The 23,900-nt window shown below is 43.3% G+C and overlaps 1 protein-coding gene across 3 annotated transcripts; it reads left to right on the top strand.

The window, feature by feature from the left end:
- LOC115197160 (zinc finger protein 646) lies at nucleotides 1-20,197 on the top strand. 3 transcript variants are annotated; one of them, XM_029758443.1, is made up of 6 exons: nucleotides 2-405; nucleotides 7,092-9,872; nucleotides 10,414-10,488; nucleotides 10,677-11,795; nucleotides 12,901-13,808; nucleotides 18,407-19,720. In XM_029758443.1, the coding sequence occupies exons 2-6, from the start codon at nucleotides 7,288-7,290 to the stop codon at nucleotides 18,817-18,819; spliced, it is 5,100 nt and encodes a 1,699-aa protein (XP_029614303.1). In that variant the 5' UTR covers nucleotides 2-405; nucleotides 7,092-7,287; the 3' UTR covers nucleotides 18,820-19,720. The 3 variants fall into 3 exon arrangements, 2 of the variants coding, with proteins under 2 accessions (XP_029614312.1, XP_029614303.1); XR_003878975.1 differs by lacking the exon at nucleotides 18,407-19,720 and adding an exon at nucleotides 19,984-20,197 and having other exon boundaries at nucleotides 10-405; nucleotides 12,901-14,784; XM_029758452.1 differs by lacking the exon at nucleotides 10,414-10,488 and having other exon boundaries at nucleotides 1-405.
- Nucleotides 20,198-23,900: the final 3,703 nt, after the last annotated feature.

The following is a 23,900-nucleotide window of genomic DNA, read 5'->3' as shown; positions in this document are numbered from 1 at the left end:
TCACGAGAATCTATTATGAGCAGCGCCTGCACCAACTGTGGATGTTTGTCTGATTTGGATTAACAACATGATTGAGCGCGCATCAGCAAAATGGACACGTTACAGTTTCTGTAGAGAAAAATAACAGTACAGCATGCAAAAAAGTAATCTGTTATTAAAAATATAGGTGTTTGATGCAGACTAAAATGTTATTCTGCGCATGATGACGCGCAAAAGTACGTATGTCTCCGCTTCACACGGCTAGCTAGCAGGAAGTATGTTGAATCCGTGGAGAAAAAAAATGACCGAAGAACCAAAGTCGGTTGTTGATCTGAAAAAATAACAAGTCTCCTAAATGAGAACGCAAATGCTGCGTTTTTCAGATTCGGCATCATTCGCTCTGGTGCAAAGAACGTCATTAAACGGGTAAGTCGAGTGCGTAAAACGTATAAAAAAAATATGATTCCATCAATGGGCCAGAGTGTATTTGTCGAGATCTTTGTTGGCTCTAGGCTAGCGCACGTTAGCCAGCAAGCTAACTTTTGCGTGCCACGGTTATTTGGCTTGCTAAGGCATTAACTGAAATAATATGTTCTGTGCAGATAACAAGGGAATATACATACATTTATGCAGAATGTGCATCTTATATTTATTTGAGCTTGCAAAATGTAGAGTTAACGACTTCCGATTTCCTTGTATTTATTTAGCATCGTGGGGGGTACTTAGCTAGGCGGCCGCGCTAGCTAGTTTGTCGGGTCGGTGCACATTATTACATTAGTTTGCCAGGTTAATTGCTCCTTAAGGTGAAGTAATGGCTCACATTTAGCTACACTTGTATTAAAATAACATAATATGCATTTATATGATCCGAAGTAATGTATTTTCACAACTTGACCTAGCTAACAGGCTAATGTTTGCACAGCTAACTTAGCTAAAATGCGGCTAGCGTACTAGCTAGTTGCAAATAGCTTCTTAGAAAGCAATTTGATGGAAATTTAGTCGTTCTTTTTTGATTTTTGTGTAAAGCGAATTCACATATTTCAACATTTAATAACTCGTTTCAGTTAACTATGCATTTATGAGCAAAATGTCATAATTTATGCTTTCTCGGTCCTCCGGCCTTGATGTTGCCTAATTTGGGGAGTCGTCCGATGGAAAAGAGCACGGAATGTCTCGCGGATCGGCTGTAAAGATGCCCTGCTTTTGTCCTGAGAAATTTACGCTGGGTGAACTCAGTAGAAAAGACAAGCCAAGGTCATGGAGCGCGTTAGAATCGCTGCCCACCACAAAACCAGATGATACTTTATAAAAAATTATTTCGAATTACAGTTTCTTGGGCCTCCTTGTTATGAAAGAGACATTTTATTTGTTGAAATGTAGCTCCAGACCCAAGTCGTCCGAGCTCTCAACCAAAACAATGCCAGTGTAAACATTTCTGAAAGTACATGTAAAGATATTAGCAAAGGTAAACGGTGTATGTACAACTATTTGCGCGTTAAAGGTAAAGATGGTTGTGATTTCACTGTTTAAAATAGTTTCTTCTGCTATCAAATTAGTTTAGCTTGTTTTCTAGGCTAACTAGTTACATAATTTGTATTTGACAGTTCTTAGACATTGTAAATATTTATTTTTTTGTTTGCCTTTAGTTGCAAATATGAATTAGTCAGTGGTCATTATTCCAAAGTTGTTTATGCTTCACCTCCCCATTTCTTACGTTTTAATAATTCTGCTACTTGCATCATTCACACCACGTTTGATAATGGCCAATAGAGCTGAAGTGGGAACATTCACATGACATTTTCCTCCCCAAAGAGAACAGAAACCCTGGCTTCTGCAGGCCAGAGATTTAAATCAGTTCACTTTTTACACCATGGGCTCATTGGGATTTTTTTGTTATCATTTGAATAGACATATGCCTTTTATTCCAACCTGGGCTCAGCTCAGCAATGAATATGCTTCAAAGTGTAAACAACAGATGACAGACAACCCAAACTGAAGACAAAGTGCTTTTTGTGACGTTAGACCCATCTGGTATTTCGCTATACAGATCTTGATTGACTTGATGAGCCTAGCACATCCAGATGGCCTGGCGTCAGAGCCCTGGGTCAGTGTACCTTCCCAGAGGTTATGGGGCTTTCACTTTCACATGAGAGCTGTAAGACTAACCCATGCAGGGTATAAAGGGTATTCTGTTGAGGTGTTGACTGCAGGAACAAATACTGGTAGGCCTATGTCAATAAGCCATTCTGGAATAGGATGCCTTATTCAAATATAGGTTGGGGGGGAAAAATGATGGAAAGCTCTAGAATAGTGGATTGAGCCTATATTAGACTACTAGGCCTATGTTACTGAAAATGACCAATGTGGCATTTGACCCATTTTTTAAATTAGAATTGTGTGTAGAACTACAATATCAATCTTGCATTAGCTTATATTTTAGGCCAACATCTCAAATTTTGATGAATTATCACAGAATTTACATAGATTTTTCACAACGTGAAATTATGAAATTAGGCATTCCACAAACCTTTGTGTATTGTCTTTTGTGCTTTAAATGTGCAAACTATAGGTGTGGTTCCCAAGATCCTTCAGGAAGAACTTGGCACACGACACATTGGTCAGCCTGGCGGAAGCGAACACAAGCTGCAAATGTGCCACATCTAATAAAACAAAAGCCATGTCTAAAAGTTCTCACAACACAAGTCTTTAGTTAGCACATGTGCCTAAATACAATCAGTAAGACGTTGAATCCACACTGACAACTGTCAGATGATAAATCATATGTACGAATAAAATAGACTAATTTGAACAAATGTCCTATTCATCAAACATTGGCAAAACATAAAGCAATGAATTCTGTAAATGTAAGACAACATGTATTTTTTTTTAAGTTTGTCGATGCATATTCACAGTTGTAATGACTCCAAAGTAACCTTTATGGTGTCCAAAGAGGTTGTGAACTGATATCATGTTTTTTCCCCCCACAATAAAGCACAAGTGTTGAATGTTAAAAGGGCAGTGCAGTTCAAAATGTGATTTTTTTTCCTTCACATTTCCACATAGGTCAAAATAACATACTGAAATTGTGAAAATTATGATAACGCCCCTTTTGTGTAAGAGCTGTTTTAAAAAAAAAAAAAAAATGCTGGAATTTCAGCCTGTTCAGGTGGGATGGAACTTTTGGCCCACAACATGACGTCACAATGTGATCTGAGTATAATAGACCAATGACAGTTCATCTGATGTGGATGGGCTCTAGACCAGCCTTTCAGGGCTGTGTAGGTAAAAATCTTCCAATTTGTGTCTGCCCTAACAGTGGGAGTTGTCGGAAAGGCAGGCGGGAGGGGGAAGATCAGGTGGGAACATTCTAGCCAATGAGAGGGCAGATACGCGTGTTCAAAACAAACAACTACATACAATTTCATTCACTTATCACTAAATTCGTAACAACCTAAACTTTATGAAACTTCTATTTGATCTCCCCACTTGGTCTGCTTATTGCTGTATTCTCATGTGGACAAATTGACAGGAGTGGAGCCTCGCTTCACCTGTTCTTCTTACCAGGGGGGCTGGAGGTGATTGTCGGGGGGCTGGATCATAATAATTTAAAATATATTTTAAATAAAGGTAAAGCTTTTACCATATTGCCTCTTAGATCTCCAAGTGTCTAGGGCAGAGATATAATAGTTTTACCCTACGAGGTCAGGACTACTGCTGGTTTTCTGTTCGACCTGATAATTAATTGCGCCCACATGGTGTACCAGGTCTAAATCAGTCCCTGATTAGAGGGGAATAATTTTAAAAAGCAGCGCTACTGGGTCTAGGGCACTCAAACTAAGCTCTGGACCTTCAAAGCCAGTTCAACATAAAAAATGTTCATTGTTCCCCTCTAATCAGGGACTGATTTTGACCTGGGACACCAGGGGAGTGTAATAAATGAAGTACCAGCAGCCTCCAGACCCTGTAGGGCAGCATTTCCCAAACTCTGTCCTAGGGCACCCAAGGGAAGTACGTTTTGGTTTTGCCCTACCACTACACAGCTGATTTAAAATGATCAAAGCTTGATGATTAGTTGATTATTCGAATCAGCTCTGTAGTGCTAGGGCAAAAACCAAAATGTGCACCCCTTGGGGTCCAGAGGACCGAGTTTGGGAAACCCTGTCGTATGGTCAGAGTTGAGTACCCCTGGTCTAGGGGATATGGGGCTAGGGGTTGGCCCAATGCCAAATGTAACCTTAAACCCTTCACCCAATGCACTTCTGGAGATCTGAGAGGATTTGATTGGTATAAGCAATATGGTGAAACTTCTCCCTGGCCTATCAGAGGGCAAGGTGGAGCTATTGCGATGTTACTTAAAGTACACCTATCAGATCTCCATAAGTGTATAGGGGCCGATTTGGGATTGGGCCTTTGTTTCTGGACAGCGCCTAAATTTCAGGACCATTACGCATGAAACACAGAGAATCAGACTGCCGATAGGTACTTATCACAGTGGGAGGCCGTTCCTTCTCTTGTTAGAACAAAAGCGGTAACTGCTGCGTGCCGACCCAGTAGCGATGGACCTGCCGTTTCTACTTGTAGAATGGTAATGCTCGTCAGTGGCCAACAACTTTAAAACCTACCCTAACCAGAAACCGTGGATAGATGGCAACATTCACACAACTGAAAGCGCGAACCACTGCATTTAACCATGGCAAGGTGACTGGGAATATGGCAGAATAAAAGCTGAATAGTCATTCCCTCTGCAAGGCAATCAAACAGGCAAAACGTCAGTATAGAGACAAAGTGAGTCGTAATTCAACGGCTCAGATGTACTGTATGTGGCAGGGTCTACAGATAATCACAGACTACAAAAGGAAAACCAGCCACTTCGCGGTCACCGACGTCTTGCTTCCAGACAAGCTAAACACGTTCTTTGCCCGCTTTGAGGATAACGCAGTGCCACCGGCGCGGCCCGCTACTAAGGACTGTGGGCTCTCCTTCTCTGTGGCCGACGTGAGTAAGACATTTTAAACTTGTTAACCCTTGCAAGGCTGCCTGCCTAGACGGCATCTCTAGCTGCGTCATCAGAGGATGCGGATACCAGCTGACTGGTCTGTTTACAGACATATTCAACAACGAACAATAGTTGGTAATCAAGCCTACTACGAACAATAGTAGTAGGCTTGATTACCAACAACGACGCGACAGCCTACAGGGAGGAGGGGATGCCTTGGAGTGGTGCCAGGAAGATAACCTCTCACTCAACGTCAACAAAACAAAGGAGATGATCGTGGACTTCAGGAAACAGCAGAGGAAGCACCCCCTATCCACATCGACGGGACTGCAATGGAGCAGTTGGGACGTTAAGTTCCTCGGCGTACACATCACTGACAAACTGAAATGGTCCACCCACACAGACAGTGTGGTGAAGGCGCAACAGCGCCTCTTCAACCTCAGGAGGCTGAAGAAATTTGGCTCGTCACCTTAAACCTTCAAACTTTTACAGATGCACAATTGAGAGCATCCTGTCGGGGCGTATCACCGCCTGGTATGGCAACTGCACAACCTCTGGGCTCTCCAGAGGGTGGTGCGGTCTGCACGACGCATCACCGTGGGCAGACTACCTGTCCTCCCAGGACACCTACAGCATGTCACTGGAAGGCCAAAATGATCATCAAGGACAACAACCACCAGAGCCACTGCCTGTTCACCCCGCTATCATCCAGAAGGTGAGGTCAGTACAGGTGCATCAAAGCTGGGACCGAGAGACAGCTTCTATCTCAAGGTCATCAGACTGTTAAATAGCCATCACTAACATAGAGAGGCTGCTGCCTATATACACTTACTTGAAATCATTGGCCACTTTAATAAATGAAACACTAGTCACTTTTAATAATGTCACTTTAATAATGTTTACATATCTTGCATTACTCATCTCATATGTATACACAGTATTCTATACTATTCTACTGTATCTGTCTATGCCACTCTGACATTGTTCGTCCATATATTTATATAGTCTTAATTCCATTCCTTTACTTAGATTTGTGTGTATTGTGTATTTGTTGTGAAATTGTTAGATATTGCTGCACTGTTGGAACTAGAAGCACAAGCGTTTCGCTACACCTGCAATAACATCTGCTAAACACGTGTATGTGACCAATAAAATTTGTCTTGGCTTTGAGCCAATCAGGGAGCACAAACCCCCAATTAGGGGAACCAACGAGTTACAAAAAATGCATTTTCTCTACATCCACGGATGAGCCGGTCACACTTCATATGCAATGTAGGCTATGGGATGGTAGCTAGCTAAGTGCACAGACGCAATACTAAATACTTCCTCCAAGCTAGCTAACCACTATAGCTAGTATTGATGTTCTAATTAAATCACAATGGATTAGTTTCCATGAAACGGCTTCCTGTGTTAGCTACTGATCTAATGTAGTGTCCTTAGCTAGCTAGCTATGTTGTGCTAAACATTTTGCTATGTGCTGGCACTGGGATTATGTAGAGTGAATTTAATTGTTTCTTGATCATCTTGTTAGGTAGTTATCTAGTTGATACTGGCCATTCTACAAAATGGCAACATCAGCGCAGCTAGCTAGCTAACGTTGGAATCTAGACCATAAACTAAGCAAAACACACGGACATGCATTGCCTAACTACGCTACTGCCTTCTTCTGGTTTGTAGTATTTTAAGGCTTTGTGACTGATGACTTCAAGGTCTTTGCTGTGTGAACACGAGATTTACTGCCGACACTCTGTTCAGAAGTGCAAATTACTCTTGGCTGGCGTATGGTAAACAATCCTGTGTGTGTTCCTGCTCTTACATGTAGGTGTGCTTGATTTACCCTGCCCAGCACCCTTGATAGGTAGAGTTTCAATGTTGGAAACATTTTATTGGTCTGAATGTCTGATGTGGTGGATTTTTAACCGGTTTGCTTTTGCCAGACCATTACTATTCCAATGAAGGTGTTCTTTGTCATATTTCTTGCAGTATAGAATAGATAACCTTTCCACATTGACAGTGCAAATGGCTAGACGTTCAGTCTGTATAATCGTTTTTGGTTTGAGTCTCTTCTCTTCGAAATGATTTAATGCCTCCTTTTATGTTTTTCCTATTTCAACAGTGCTCTTCCAGTGCCTGCTCCGTGTCCAGATCCTTCCGGTGCTGCCCTGACGGGGTGGTATTGAATGGCTGAAAGAGAAGACTTTCTTCAGCTCTGGGAAGAAAATGGCTGACACCACAGAATCCAAGAGCTAAGACTCTATTTTACCCTTGTCTACTTTGTTTATTATCTTGAGACTTGAATACCCCTTCCTTAAATGTATACGCCTACTATGGCAATGCATGATATGAGCCGTGTCAAGGGTTTCCCCTGTAAAGAGTGTGATATGGTTTGCCCCAGTACCCCTAGTCTATTAGAACACATGAAGGCTCACTACCAGCAAGAAGAAAATGGCAGGTTTGAGTGTGAGCAATGTGGCCGCATCTATAAGCATGCTGGCAGCCTGGCCAACCATAAGAAATCCCATGAAGTGGGTTCCTTTCAGTGCCCAGTCTGCACCAGAACCCTGCCCAATGCTGTGGCTCTGAAAAACCACCTCCGTATCCACACCCTATCCCCAAGCAGTGCCCAGGCAGAGGAAGACGGCGGTGACGAAGGCACTGAAGACGGACATGATGAGAGGAACTATGGTCTTGCACAAGACCTGTCTGATGGCTTTGCCCGCAGTCACCTGAACAACAGTGGAATGGGTCATGGTGTGATGTCACATGACCCAGATGATCATAAGAAGTCACCTGTAACCGATGATGCCTGGGATCGTCCATTCAAATGCGATCAGTGTGATAGGACCTACCGCCACCATGGGAGCCTGGTTAATCACAAGAAATGTCACCAGGAAGGGGCGTTCAAGTGCACCGTCTGTTACAAGCAGTTCAACAACCTGGCTGCTCTCAATGGTCATGAGCGAACCCACTCAAAGTTTAAGACTCCTGGAGCATCGATGGTTAACAACATACATGATTCTGTGACTGATCAGCGTTCGTCTGCGCCCCAAACCGATGATGCGGCTAACTGCTTCTGCCACCTGTGCCAGGTAGCTTTGCCCAACAAGAGTGACTTCCAGGAGCACATCCTGTTGCATAATGCAGCCTCTTCTTCACTGGGTCTTTCCCGTAGTTTCCCTGGGATAATGGCGCACAATCTCAGCGCTGTCCGCTCCCCAGCATACACACCTGCCTTGGGTGATCCTCTGCCGCTTCCTCCTTTGCCAAATGATAAACGTGGCCCCTTTGACCCAATGCTTGGACCTCCTGTCAATAACCCCATTTACACTTGTGCGTACTGTGGGGCTGGGCATCCTGATCTGGAGAGCCTCAAAGTTCATTACCTGACCCATGACCCCCACCCAGGCTCCCATGGTCAGGATGGTATCCTGAACACTGATGGGATTGGCTCTAACTCTAACCCATCACCATCTGGAGAGAGAGTGCATTCTTCTGATGATGGCGAACGTCGTTTCAAGTGTCAGGATTGTGGGAAAAGCTACCGCCATGCTGGAAGCCTGGTTAACCACAAGCGCTCCCACCAGACTGGCCTCTACCAGTGCACCATCTGCTGCAAGCAGTATCCGCACTTGGCAGCGTTGCATAGCCACCTCCGCAGCCATAAGGGAAGAACATCCAACCAATCATCCCTCAACACTGAAGGCGACTGGCTCTCCTCTGAACCCCTGACACTTGACTCTCAGAATAGTTATGTGCAGGAGGGGAGCGGCGCAACCACCCCCATCTCCCTACCTGGAAATCTTGGTGACGCTGCTCACTTTGTACCTGATGGTGGCCACAGCAGTGGTTTGGATTCACTGGAGTTCCATGATCGATTTGATGGCTCCCTTGCCCAGAGCAACTCTGGGCACTCCCCTCTTCCCCAGAACCACCGCCAGGCTGATAGACACATGTGCACTGACTGTGGAGAAATGTATGGGGACATCTCTGGCATCAAGTCTCACATGTGCCCCCAACGGCGACAGAACCAGGGGATGTCAAATGGATTCATGGGAAACATGAGTGGCTACAACAGTCCTGGAGGCGCTGCTCTCCCTTCAGGTGGAGGAAATGTGAAAGAGAGCAATGGACAGCGCTCTCAGTATGGTTCTCAGTCCCATGCCCAAGTAGGGGGGAAAAGGATGAATAAAGAAGATGACGATGATGGTGAAGTGTACCAGTGCTCGGTGTGTGGAAACCATTATGCCAGCCTCAGAGCTCTGAGGAGCCATCTGCGCAGCCATGCTAACAATCCCACAGGGCCTGGGACTTCGGCACTTTCTCCTAACGGTGAGGCAGACTGGAGGATTATCTGCAGCACCTGTGGCCAGAGCTTCTCCAGAAAGCAAGACCTGTTAAACCACCAACTGATTCATGGGCCACAAAGGTCAGATGCAGCAGCGCAGAGCATGGGGGCCGATCCCACCAATACTAATGGCAAAATGGATGGTGATGGGAGGAATCACATTTGCGTTGACTGTGGCATGTTCTTTGCTGATCGCCATCACCTGATCACTCACCTGTGTCCTGGAAAGGGAAGAGGAGGAGTGCTGAGCAAAGAAGGATTGAATGGCGCTAAAGGGATGACTGGCGGAGATGGAGTTAGTGGCGGCGGAGTTGGAGGACCTGGAGGCAGTCGTGATATGGGAGGACAGGACCGTAGACAACAGATGCCAGATTCGGAGGATCGACCCCACAAATGTGACCAGTGTGGAAGGGGCTACAGGCACCCTTGCTCCCTGCTCAACCACAAGAAATCTCACAAGACCGGAGTCTTCAGATGCCTTGTCTGCCAGAAGCGCTACTACAACCTGCTGGCCCTCAAGAACCACCAGAGGACCCACTTTGATTTAAAAAGGTAAGCTTTTGTTTGATGCTTTTCCCCATTGAGACTTGTTTGTCTTTGTGGGCCTATTAATAACATAAGATCTGTTTGCATAGCTGAATTTGGTCCAAATTTCTAATTGTCATCAATAGGACGGTTTACACTAAAATCTGGATTGTATAGTATCTCTTCCATCGATTGGTCTTTATTTTCTCTGAAATAATGAGATGTGGTATTTTTCATTGTAATAATACTAGATATGAGTAAGAATAATCAATTTGCCTATCGAGGGCCTCCGCATTGATGTAAAAAATAGGCATTCGATTTGTTGAAGAAAACACACCGCTTTTCCCTCACTGTACAGCGGCACAGCTGAAAAACGAACAACATTGTCATTTTAATGTAAGAGTCTACTCTGTGCTACAGTCCAATCTGTAAAGCTAATTTAAAAACAAAACACCCCTTAAGCAACCCTGAGGAACCCAAGAAATGGCCAGGCCATGACATTTTTGAATCCATTCTAAACGTAAAATGTATTTCTGACTGGTGATTTCCCTTTATTGGCTTGCTACAGCAAGGCTGCCGCTGGCACAGGGAGAAGCGGTCCCCAAGTGGCACCCGATTCCGAAACGATGGCTTTACTTGAATGGTAAATAACCTTCCCCAAATGTGCTTTTATCATCATTACTAAACATAGCTAGTGCCCATTCAGCCACTAGGCTTGTCCACTCATTATGTTAGGAGCGAGTTGAGTGGCTGGCAGATCGTGGAATAGGGAAAAGGAGTGTTTACCAGTAACTAACCCATCTTTAATTTGGTCCTCTCTTTCTTTTGCAGGCACAAGTGTGAGGAGTGTGGGAAGGCCTTCAAGATCCAGAAGCAGCTAGAAAACCACCTTCGGCTCCATGAAGAACACCGAGCAAAGGCTCACGCCCAGCTTGCAAAACTAGGCAATGGGAGGTATCAAGGAGGACCCTCTGGCATGCAGGCCATGAGAGGAGAATCGTCCAAATCCCAGAACCCCGGCATGGGGGAAGTCAAGTATGGACAACAACAACAAGGCTTCAAGCAACCCTACTCAGAGGCTGGCACTTCGAGGGCTCAGAATTTTGATCTACAAGAAGGGGGACGACGACCCTTCGCCTGTGATGAGTGCGGACGGAGCTATCGTCATGCAGGTAGCTTGGCCAATCACAAGAATCTTCACAAAATTGGCGAGTATCACTGCAATGTCTGCAACTCCACTTACCCGAACCGCCTGGCCATGAAAAACCATCTGCGTCTTCATTTTGCTCTCAAGAAGCACACTTGCCAGGAATGTGGCAAAGGATTCCGTACCCAAAAGCAGCTGACCACCCACCACTCTGCACAGCTCTGCAAGGGGGCTGCAGGAGCTGTTGCTCAAATGGATTATGAGTGTGATGGGTGCTGCGAGGGTTTCGCTACTGCAGACCAGCTGGCTGCACATGACTGCCCTGCTCAGCAGCTCCCTTCGTCCTCTGCCTCCCTCAACAGCTCAAGCCTCAGCATCGATGGGGCTGACCTTGTGCCAGATGAACGCCCCTACAGCTGTGACATCTGCAACTGCTCTTACAAACATGCCAGCAGCCTGCTGAACCACAAGCACACACACAAGACGGGCACCTTTACTTGCACCTACTGCGACAAGCCGTACTCCAACTACATGGCGCTGCGCAACCACATGCGCATCCACACGCAGAAGAAGAGGCACATCTGCCACCACTGTGGGAAAGCATTCCGGCTAGCCAGATTCCTCCGCAATCACCAGAAGGTCCATGAGGAGGGCCACACACGCTTTGGCTGCACCAGCTGCGGGAAGAGCTTCCAGGGGAGGTCAGGCCTGGCGAGGCACCGCTGCGGGGAGAACCAGGTAGGCAAGGAGGGCAGGAGGATGGCCACTGCAAGCACGACAGGGGGAGAAGAGTGCCGGTACACGTGAGTTTTCGTCTGTTGTTTGTGATTCTTGAAGTGAAAATAGTGAAGATCATAGGTTTCTACATGTCTATTACAGGTATATGATCTCCAATCCGGCTTCCTTGGGACCATACGTGCACCGGAATTCGGATATTTCTGAAGTTTGGACAGATTGATTAGTGGAGACCAGATAAGTCACCCTGTTTGCTTTCAGTTAGATATTCATCCGTTTCCTAGGCTACTGTGAATCAGATTTGATTGTTCAGTTGGATGTTTTATTTTCTGCTTTTACAAAGAATACTGCCATTAATTGATATCAATTCAAACTAGCTGACAGTATAATAAGTAAGATTTATGATTTGTGTGTTCCTTGTACTTGTTATGAATTGTAGTGCTCCTTTGTTTGTGCTTCCCTGTCTCTTTTATAGGTGCATTGTACATTTTAGGTTGTTGGTAGTGTAAACCTAGTTTAGTGGGCTTCTTTGTTTGACAAAGTCAAGGCACAAAAGCTGGTTAAAATGGTAAAAGACCATAGAAGTGAAAAGGTTCTTGTATGTTTTTTTGTTGTTGCTGATACATTGATAAAGAGCATAAGCCTATCCTTAGATCCACAGTAAGTATTTGGAGCTTGCTACACTGCACATGCTTTGTTGTAATTTAGTTATTTTATGGGGGTGGGGTAATCTGCACTAAGCCACCATATTTCACCACAGTTGCGGCCAATTAGAAAGTCAGAATCATTTCAATAACTTTGAAAGTGTGATGGAATTGTTGTATCCAAATGTGCAGTGCAGGGAGCCACACATACCTTCTAAGACTCAATCAAATAATTGAAAGCTAATTTAATGACGATCCATATTTTCCCCCCTTGTTTCCACCAAAAATGTGTCCCCCTTTTACTATGTGTATAAATTGACTATTTCTTCTTGCAGGACATGGTAAACCACTTATAGTCATCTCCAAAGCTTTAAGCCGGATTCCAGATCATATACCTGTACAAATTATTTTGAGATATATAAGTTTAATCTAATGGAAAAGTGGTAACCAGCCAATTAGTTTTGATAGATTAGTAAAAAATGGACTGCAAGCAGTTACTAATTTCTTAATCTCTTTTGTCTCTCCACAGATGTGACCAGTGTGGCCGCTCCTACGCCCATGCCAGCTCCCTCCTCAACCACAAAAACACCCACACCGTCGGCATTTACCACTGTGCTGTGTGCCTCAAGACCTATTCCAACCTCCTGGCCCTCAAGAACCACCGGCGCATCCATTCAGAGATACGGCGTCACCGCTGCCCAGAATGCGGCAAGGCTTTCCGTGTCTCCTCCCAGCTCAACAGCCACCGTCGCGTCCACCTAAAGGAGAGGGAGCTAACTTGTGGCCCCTGCCAGCGCAGCTTCCCCAGCCAGGCCAGCTTCCGGCTCCATCAGGAGATCTCCCACGGCCAAGCCCCCAGGCCCCCCCAGCAGAAACAGGCCAGGGCTGGGGGAGCCTCTGGGGGCACATCCGGGGGCGGGAGCTCAGGCCTTAACTGGGACTCCGGCCTGGATCTCACGCTGTTGCAGGCCCAAGGACTGGTCCCCAATGGACTACCTAAAATGAACTCCCTGTCCTTCCAAGGCCCCAGTGGCAGCAGGAGCCGTGGGGCGACGGGGACCAAGTCGCACGTCTGCAACCAGTGCGGCCGTGGCTACCTCCACGCCAGCTCCCTCCTCAACCACAAAAACAGTCACAAAACAGGCGCCTACTTCTGTAACTCCTGTCAGAAGGAGTTTCCCAACCTGATGTCCCTCAAGAACCACCGGCGCATTCACACTGAGCCAAAACGTTTCCAGTGCCCCGACTGCGGAAAGTCCTTCCGTGTGTCCACCCAGCTCATCTGCCACAGGCGCATCCACACCAAGGAAAAGCCCTTTTCCTGCCAGCAATGCGACAAGCGCTTCTCCAGCAAGTCCAACCTGCGCCACCACCAGAAGGTGCACTGGAGCAGCTCAGCGCCCCCTACAATGGCCATGGGCGCTGCCAGCTTCTTGGGTATGCCCTCAGGCCCATTTCTATAAGTATGGGTGGGGGGTGGGGGTGCTAGTGTGAGATGCATTGAAATGCCAAGGTTTTAGAGGTGCCAAAACTCTTAGTCCCCTTCCTTCTCATTCACCACCATCTCCCTCTTGTTGTAGAGTGTGAGGTTTATATCTGTAGATGTTCACAGAGCAGATTGTGTTTTAGACACACAGGCCCTGCATGCAACCTGAGACAAGGGAGGGGGGAGGGGGAGAGGACTGACTTGGCATGGACGACATCTACACTGGTTAAGACAGTCTGGTTGCAAAAGCTTCCCCCATCCGCTTCATCCCAACCAGCATGCCTACTCTTGCTTGCATTCACTCGATGGCCTTTGCTAGGGGACGAGAACCCATTCACCTGTAATGGTACACAAGGATTACTGCTCACTCAGTGTAGGATGTGTGCTAGACTTCTCTGTTCAGCCCTTTAGAAACCTTAATGATATACTGTTGTCATAGCTCCCTGTTGCATGTTACACAGTAGATTATTGTAGATTTCTCGGTGTTTTATTGACAGTTAAGCCCCAGTGTCAAAGAAGTTACAGCAAACGGGGCACAATGGGAAGAACATCCTTATGCCATGCCGAGAGTGTGGCGTGAAGCTCACCAAGTCAACCACATTGAAGAATTTGACCAATGTTTAGGGTTTTTTATGGCATCTTTGCAGTTTGAATGCATTGCACATCATGACATCCCATTCCATATCTGTCGATTTTGGATAAAGCCTTTGCATGCGGCCTTTGTCATGTTCTACAAAACATCTTAACCAGTAAGAACATTTTTATTTCAAACAGTATCTCTGAAGTGAGCAATATGTTGGAGCAAAGAGTTGAGATGTACTTTGGCATTGTAAAAATGTAGTTTTAACGGTCAATTAATGCAGTGGTTGGAGATGTCACATTTCTGTAATATAGAACTGACCTGAGGGTGTATTGCTCTCTTGTGAGGTTCTAATCGTTTTCTAACTTGTGTGTTTCTTGCAGCACGAAGATGAGCTTCAAACCTTATTATTCTGCAGATGACAGCAATGCTCTTTATCGGTTGCTTCTTTCTGGCATCACATTTGTGTATTCCTCCTAATATTAAAAAAAAAAAAATTCTGGGCACCCTTATTTTAAACACTGCGCCTAACTAGTTAACATGTATAGACAATAAGTTGTGGTTTAAAAAGAAAAAAAGAAAGTAAAGAAAATGTATATTGTTAGGCCCATGCCGGCATTTGGTTTTATCCTGTATCGTAATCGTACTTCTGACTGTATTATTTACAGTTCGACTTTTATAAAACAAATCATTGTAGAATGCATTTATTTATATTAACACTTGTAATGGAAAACGCTAGTCTTAGGATCTCTGTTTAGGAGCTGTGTTGTAACCACCCCCTTTCCTTACACTTACCCCTGACTGTATGTATAAGTGACATGGAGTCAAGTATGAAGGACTCCCAAAGAACACTTGTTACAGTACTCCTCCATGTTGTCTCAATTTGTTATGGTTTAAAAAACAAACAAAAAAAAGTCCCTTGTACAATAAACAGGGAACTTGTATGTGTGTTTTTGATTGCAGTACAAAGATTAAGGAATTATTTCTGAAGTGATGTTGTGACTGTCTTCCCTCAAGTCAGACTGGACTTCCTTCTGTTTCACAAAAAGCTCACACTCAAAGGGATGACTTTGTGAATTGTTTGTGCGTTCAGTCCTCATTCTCTTTAAGTTTTTGTTACACCTTATCGTAACCCTTGTATTTATTAGTATTTCTTTTATTTAATTGCGTTTTGACTATTCAAAGCTCTGTGTGAACACCTTTTACTGGGAGCGCTGGTGCTAGTACGTGAAATATAAAGTGACAGTGAAGTGATTTAGGAGTATTGTGATGACTAGACCACAGGACAACTAACTATATTTTAATTGAACTCTTGCGTTTTCTCCAGAATTGGTTAAAAGTGGACACTTCCAACCATCATTACGATTAGAAAGGATTGGTTTGAACAACTATAATGAATCATTTTCAGTTCTAACTTTTTGTTTCATACATGTATGTAATGCCTACTATACACTTTTTATAAACTGTTTTGATAATTCATTTCTTAACAAAACCTGTCCATATTATAACCCCTAATGCTGAGTACTGAAAATAAATAGCTGGAAAACAAGTGAAGAACATTGTGGTGAATCAATTGTCCTTTAACGCCACACTTTTGAAAGTGTGTTAATCAACATGTTTTCACACAGGCAATTTTTAACCTGTGAAGGTGAAATCAACCTGGGTTAACTCAACCTTGTTAAAGACTTGGCGTGAACATTTTCACTTCAGTGAATTGGTCAAATTAAAATGCGTCTAGTTGAGGGGCCAAATAGTTGACCTGTTTGAGGATATGTAAGGAAGGGGGGTATACAATTGCAGATCTTTAAGCAAATGATGCAGACTGAGGATGAAGTTTGATAATGTTATTTACCTTGTTGCCTCTAGAAAGGCTGGTGCCCTCATCATACACCTAGGCTGTGTACACAGACAGCCCATTGCTGATATTTTTTCCACTAAATGTTATTTTGATCAATCACATCAGATCTTATTCAGAGCTGATCGAATTAGTTAAAATGGCAATTAGTGGAGAAAAAGATTGGCATAAGGCTCCCTGTATAAACACAGCCCTAGATGATTTGACCTGCCATTTTCAGTCATTTACTCAAGTTAGTGCAAACAATTTAAAAAAATGGACACTAATGCATCTATATAAAATCTTTAAGGTACAATGTTTGAATGCATTCCATTATCTTGATGCTAGAATATTTATTTGTTTTAATGCAACACATAAAAATCCCAATAATATTGAGTTTACAATGTGGTTGTTGAAAATATACCTTTTCATTTTATAACCAACCAAATGGGTTTGGAGTTCTTTCATCCTTGGAAGAAGAAGAATATCCTCCCAAAACTCCTTTCTTTAGTTTTTCCACTTAGCTGATATTTCGCCCAACCTCATTTTTCCACGTAGGCTTTTAAAAAAAAATCAACCCGGTCAAGTTTGAGAGTGCATATTTGCCGCTAGTTAGCTTAGCACGCTAACACCAGTGTCCATATGGAATCTGTTGAGCTGATGCCAACGTCTAGCAACCACAATGGCATTTCTATTATAATATGTTGTTCAAGAGTGTGGTCACTATACACGTTGGATGGCGTGTCTGCGTGGTGGTGAAGTCTGTTTTTGGATGTCCACTTTTGTTCAATTGCTTCCTATAAGCTCTTAGATTAGTATGGTAAACTAACAAGTGGCTGCTCAAAATAACTAAATGAAATATTTTTGTCTGGGTTGATTAAGAAACGCTCAAGTATTGGGAGAAACCAAAGTAAATAGTTTTTTGAGTAAATTGTCTTAAGGGTTGTAGAATCAACATTTGCAATATTGCTGTCTCCCGATTTTTGTGTATTTGTCACCATGAGTATGAAACTAGCCCAGATATTGAAGATACAAATCTCTCACCCTTAATCTTTCACATGTAACTCTGACCTATTCCATATTTGTTTTGTTTTCATGTACATTTCGTCTTTTATATATGCATGATAGTTTGTGCTTAATAAAGATCCATCCGTGTTGAATATAATTAACTGTAGCTATACATTTGTTCCCAAATTGAGACATCAGATTCTTCTACCAAATTCAAGGTACAGTTACAAAGCTATGTAAACAACCAAATGAAATACTGGTAGCTAGTGGAAATTCATAATAAACCCATATACCTGCAGTGTACAGTGGGAGAGTGACATTTACAACACATGTAGACTCACCGTTTGACTCAAGGCTCAGTACGCCATCAGTGTAGGGAAGGCCGATTTGATTTGCCCAATGGTTTGATTGACATATTGAAAAGGCTCAGGTGAATTGCCCGAAAAACTATTTATTGTTGAAGGTGCCATTTTTAACATTTCAGTAATATTTTTGACTCCCTCTCTGATTTTAAAGAATATGACATCTTATAAGTCCAAAATATTATTTTGTAGACACAATATTGTTGGGCTTTCAACTTCTGAAAACTAGAACCAATATTGAATCAAGAAGATGCTGCATTTTGTATAAACTGAGGGTAGCCATGATGAGCCACTCTGACATGTGGAAATGTTAAAGAATGTACCTTTAACTGTTGAGGAATTATTGATGAAGCTGTTTCTAATGCAGCTTTCACATGCTATTGGACTTATCAGAAGCCTTTAGTTCCCAGTGGGAAATTTCACTTGAAGGACTGTCCAAGTCGAAATTACAGAGACATTTTTGTTACCCAAGTTGTGACGTTTCACCACTGATCTTTTACCTTTGACAACAAATCTGTTTTTGATAATTACACCCTTATCAATATGTATAATGTAGCTAGTCTGACCATATTGTTGATGTTAAGCAAGCTAGCTTACTTCATTGAGAATTGTTCCAACTTCAAAAGCACTTCAACACAACCATGTCGGGCTTATGACTTCCCAGTTTCCCCATTTTCCACGAGCATGTGAAGCCAGCATTAATGTGTATACAAACAAAATATCAGAATTATGGCATGACACAATTCCTACATTTTACATTTTCAGGCCATCCACCAATTGGCGTAGGGAGACCACCCAAGTCGCATGTCTGCGACCAGTGCGGCCGTGGTTACCGCCATGCCGGATCCCTCCAGAACCACAAGAACGTCCACAAGACAGGTGCCTATTTCTGCAGCTCTTGTCAGAAGGAGTTCTCCAACCTGATGGCTCTCAAGACCCATCGGCGCATCCACACTGAGGTCAAACGCCACCGGTGCTCAGATTGTGGAAAGGCCTTTCGTGCGCCTAGCCAACTCATCGTCCACCAGCGCATTCACACCCAGGAGAAGCCCTTCTCCTGCCAGCAATGCACCAAACGCTTCTCCAGCAAGTCCAACCTACGCCACCACATGAAGTTGCACTGGAGCGGCTCAGCGCCTTCCAGTTTCCTGGGTATGCGCTCAGGCCCATTTCTATAGGTGGGGAAAGGGAAAGTGCTGCTGTGATATACATTGAAAAGCCAAGGTTTCTGGAGGTTTGGTATAATACAAGTTCAAAGTTTACATTTTCAGGTAAACCGGTAATTGGTGTGGGGGCCAAATCGCACATCTGTGACCAGTGTGGCCGTGCTTACCGTCACGCTAGCTCCCTCCTCAACCACAAGACCATCCACAAGATAGGTGTTTATTTCTGCACCTGTCAAAAGGACTTTCACAATCTGAACGCCCTCAAGAACCACCGGCGCATCCATACGGAGACCAAACGCTACGAGTGCCCGGAGTGCGGAAAGTCCTTCCGTGTGTCCACCCAGCTCATAATCCACCGGCGCATCCACACCAAGGAGAAACCCTTCTCATGCCAGCAGTGCGACAAGCGCTTCTCCAGCAAGTCCAACCTGCGTCACCACATGAAGTTGCATTGGGGCAGCTCAGCGCGACCTGTGCGCACCAATGTGTCTGTGGCTGCTACCAGTGCCACCCTCTTGGCTCTGCCTCAGACCCATATCTATACAAAGTATGGGTGGGGGTGAGGAAAGGGGAAGCATCGAAATGCCAAGGTTCTGGAGGTGCCAAAACTCTTCTTCACCCTCCTTCTCATTCACCACCATCCCCCCTTTGTTATAGACTGTGATTTTCATAGAGCAGGTTATGGGGTTTAGACGCGCAAGGCCCTGCATGCGACCCCAGACAAGGGGAAAAAGTGGACTTGACATGGACACTATCTACACTGGTTAGGATACAGGTTTCAAAATCTTCACCCATCTGCCTTCATCTCACCCAATCAGTTAGCTGTGCTTACTGCATTCACTCGATGGCCTTTGCTAGGGTACAAAAACCCTTCCGCCTGCAATGGTACACCAGGATTACTGGTAAAAAAAAAGTCAATATTAAGGTTTTGGGATTGTTCCATTTAGACTGCTACACATCATAACATCCCATCTGTTAATCTTCAGTGAAGCCTTTGCTTGCGGCTTTTGTTGTGTCATACAGTATAAAAGATATTGAAGAGATTTTAAACATATGCTCAATATGGTGGATTAAAGAGTTGAGATGTACTTTGACATTTAACATTGTAAAGATTGAGTTTTAACGGTGAATGTAGTAATATAGAACTGACCTGAGGGTGTATTGCTCTCTTGTAAGGTTCTAATCGTTTTCTAACTTGTGTGTTTCTTGCAGCACGAAGATGAGCTTCAAACCTTATTATTCTGCAGATGACGACAATGCTCTTAATGGGTTGCTACTGTCTGACATAACATTTTTGTATTCCTCCCATTATTTCAAAATGGCTCTTGGCCCCAATATTTTTAGCACTGCGCCTAGCCAGCAAGGACGTATAGATGATGAAAAAAAAAAACATGGATAAAAATGAAGAAATGTATATTGTTAGGCCGGTGCCTGCATTTGGTTTTAACATGTATCATAATTATACATCTGACTGTATTACTAACAGTATGGCTTTTATAAATCATTATAGTATGCTTTAGGATCTCTCAGTTTAGGAGATGTGTTGTAACCACCCCTTGTCCTTACACTTACCCCAGACCGTTCGTCATGTACAGTTGAAGTCGGAAGTTTACATACACTTAGGTTGGAGTCATTAAAACTCATTTTTCAACCACTCCACAAATTTCTTGTTAACAAACTATAGTTTTGGCAAGTCGGTTAGGACATCTACTTTGTGCATGACACAAGTCATTTTTCCAACAATCTTTTACAGACAGATTATTTCACTTATAATTCACTGTATCACAATTCCAGTGGGTCACTAAGTTGACTCTCCCTTTAGACAGCTTGGAAAATTCCAGAAATTATACCATGGCTTTAGAAGCTTCTGATAGTTGAAGTCATTTGAGTCAATTGGAGGTGTACCTGTGGATGTATTTCAAGGCCTACCAAACTCAGTGCCTGTTTGCTTGACATCATGGGAAAATCTAAAGAAATCAGCCAAGACCTCAGAAAACAAATTGTAGACCTCCACAGGTCTGGTTCATCCTTGGGAGCAATTTCCAAATGCCTGAAGGTACCACGTTCATCTGTACAAACAATAGTATGCAAGTATAAACACCATGGGACCACACAGCCGTCATACTGCTCAGGAAGGAGACGCGTTCTGTCTCCTAGAGATGAACGTACTTTGGTGCGAAAAGTGCAAATCAATCCCAGAACAACAGCAAAGGACCTTGTGAAGATGCTGGAGGAAACGGGTACAAAAGTATCTATATCCACAGTAAAACGAGTCCTATATCGATATAACCTGAAAGGTTGCTCAGCAAGGAAGAAGCCACTGCTCCAAAACCGGCATAAAAAATCCAGACTATGGTTTGCAACTGCACATAGGGACAAAGATCGTACTTATTGGAGAAATGTCCTCTGGTCTGATGAAACAAAAATAGAACTGTTTGGCCATAATGACCATCATTATGTTTGGAGGAAAAAGGGGGAGGCTTGCAAACCGAAGAACACAATCCCAACCGTGAAGCACGGGGGTGGTAGCATCATGTTGTGGGGGTGCTTTGTTGCAGGAGGGACTGGTGCACTTCACAAAATAGATAGCATCATGAGGGAGGAAAATTATGTGTATATATTGAAGCAACATCTCAAGACATCAGTCAGGAAGTTAAAGCTTGGTCGCGAATGGGTCTTTCAAATGGACAATGACCCCAAGCATACTTCCAAAGTTGTGGCAAAATGGCTTAAGGACAACAAAGTCAAGGTATTGGAGTGGCCATCACAAAGCCCTCACCTCAATCCTATAGAATATTTGTGGGTAGAACTGAAAAAGCGTGTGCGAGCAAGGAGGCCTACAAACCTGACTCAGTTACACCAGCTCTGTCAGGAGGAATGGGCCAAAATTCACCCAACTTATTGTGGGAAGGTTGTGGAAGGATACCCGAAACGTTTGACCCAAGTTAAACAATTTCAAAGCAATGCTACCAAATACTAATTGAGTGTATGTAAACTTCTGACCCACTGGGAATGTGATGAAAGAAATAAAAGCTGAAATAAATCATTCTCTCTACTATTATTCTGACAATTCACATTCATAAAATAAAGTGATGATCCTAACTGACCTAAAACAGGGAATTTTTACTAGGATGAAATGTCAGGAATTGTGAAAAACTGAGTTTAAATGTATTTGGCTAAGGTGTATGTAAACTTCCGACTTCAACTGTATGTATAATTGATATGGAGTCAAGGATGAAGGACTCTTTGACACTTTAAATTGACTGTACTTCCTTAAGTTTCCCTTGTACAATAAACAGGGAGCTGCTATGTGTGTTTTGATTGCAGTATGAAGTTTAAGGAAGATTAAGGATTATTGCTGACATGTTTGCCTTTTGAGTGATGTGTCTGTCTTCCCTCAACTCAGAATGGACACTTCTGTTTCACACACACAAAAGCGAAACACTTACAAACGGATAACTTTGTTAAAGTTTTGTGCTTTTATTATGTTAAGTTTGTTACTCTTGTATTGTAACCTTTATATTCATTCATTAGCTAGTATTTCCATATACAATTGTGTAATGTTCAACTATTCAAAGCTCTGTATGAACATATTTTACTGGGAGTACTGCTAGTAAGTGAAATATAAAGTCACTGAATTGATTTAGGAGTGTTGTGATAAAACTAGACCAGAGGACAACTGTATATTTTAGTTTAACATAAAAAGTATACAAAATGGACACTTAAACCTTCATTACAGCTAGTTTAGAAATAATTGCTTTGAACAAGTTTTAATTTCAAGTTCTTACTTTTTGTAGTATATATGTAATGCTTAATATACACTTTTATAAACTATGTTTTGATTATACATTTCTTAACAAAACTTGTCCATATTATAACCCCTAATGTGGAGTACTGAAAATAAATAGCTGGAAAAATGTGTTGTGAATCACAATTGTCCTTCAGCTCCTCACACTTTGTATGTATTTAAATGTTTAATAACAGTCAAAATTTATTTGAAGGTTACTTCAATATTTCCAGGACTCCTATAGTATTTCATTGCTATAGTCATGAACTGTTTAAAGCAGGGTTAAAGTAGGCCTGTTTTGGGGGCTATTTTCTATGACAGTGCATTCCCTTCAGTCAGGAAGGCCTGTCATAGAAAAAAGAACAAATATATTCACCATCATGATCACTAAGGCTTTGTTCATTTGTGCTCTATCAGACAGTTTACCTGAGCGGTCTACAGTTAATCCCACTTCCGTTTCCCAATGTCCATGCCCATTCGGAATGATGAATAAGCCCCATGTACCATGGGAGAGCAGAGGAGTCTAGCATCAAGGCAAATCCCCCTGGGGCCAAGGACTGTGACTGTCCTGAGAGTCCAGTAAGAGGAAGCCATTCATCACTGTCTGGGGCCTTGTGACCCTGGTGTTCTGTTGATGCCATGAGGGGACAGTGAGGGGGGCACTACATATTCCCAAATGGCACCCTACTCCCTACAGTGCGCTACTTTCGATGAGGGTCCATCCCACTGGGCACAGACGTCAGTTCAACATCCAGTTTTGATTGACATTTGGTTGAGTTGTGAACTCAATGATGTGGAAACAACATTGATTCAACCAGATTTTGCCCAGTGTGTAGGGAATAGGGTGCCATTTGGGATATAGACAGAGTCTGGGTGTGCAGCCATGAGGGGGTAGTGGGGGAGTACAGCATGTGGATGTGTAGGTAACAGACTATTGAATCCCTGCGCGAAATGGAGTACTGTATTTATTTAGGTGTTTTTTCCGAAATGTTCAAATTGGTTGTTTGCGCTTTCCTTTGTTGATTGGTGGAGCTAGATTAGTATGGCTGACACATGGGAATGGTTCAGTTAATCAAAAACATGCCTTTTTATTTGCATTTCCTTTTATCTCCATCTTGAATTTCCTACTTCTCCAGATTCCCCATTCATGTCATTTCATTGTGGTTTTGTGTGTCTTTCACCGAAACCTTGTGTAAAGTATTGTACATTCAAATGTTAAAATATGTGCTGTGTCATTTAACAAATGCCCATACTAACTAATTAGAATCAGCACATAGTAGAGGACAGATGAACAGCAGTGTACTGT

The sequence above is a fragment of the Salmo trutta genome, chromosome 1 (assembly GCF_901001165.1).
Source record: "Salmo trutta chromosome 1, fSalTru1.1, whole genome shotgun sequence".
NCBI classification, from domain to species: domain Eukaryota; kingdom Metazoa; phylum Chordata; class Actinopteri; order Salmoniformes; family Salmonidae; genus Salmo; species Salmo trutta.
This window is presented reverse-complemented; position numbering and strand designations above follow the sequence as displayed.

Bases quoted from the DNA above. Each gene is read 5' to 3' on its own strand.
- LOC115197160 (XM_029758443.1), top strand. From the start codon at position 7,288: ATGTATACGCCTACTATGGCAATGCATGATATGAGCCGTGTCAAGGGT. The intron at 9,873-10,413 runs GTAAGCTTTTGT...GGCTTGCTACAG, and splicing joins ACCCACTTTGATTTAAAAAG to CAAGGCTGCCGCTGGCACAG. The intron at 10,489-10,676 runs GTAAATAACCTT...TTTCTTTTGCAG, and splicing joins ACGATGGCTTTACTTGAATG to GCACAAGTGTGAGGAGTGTG.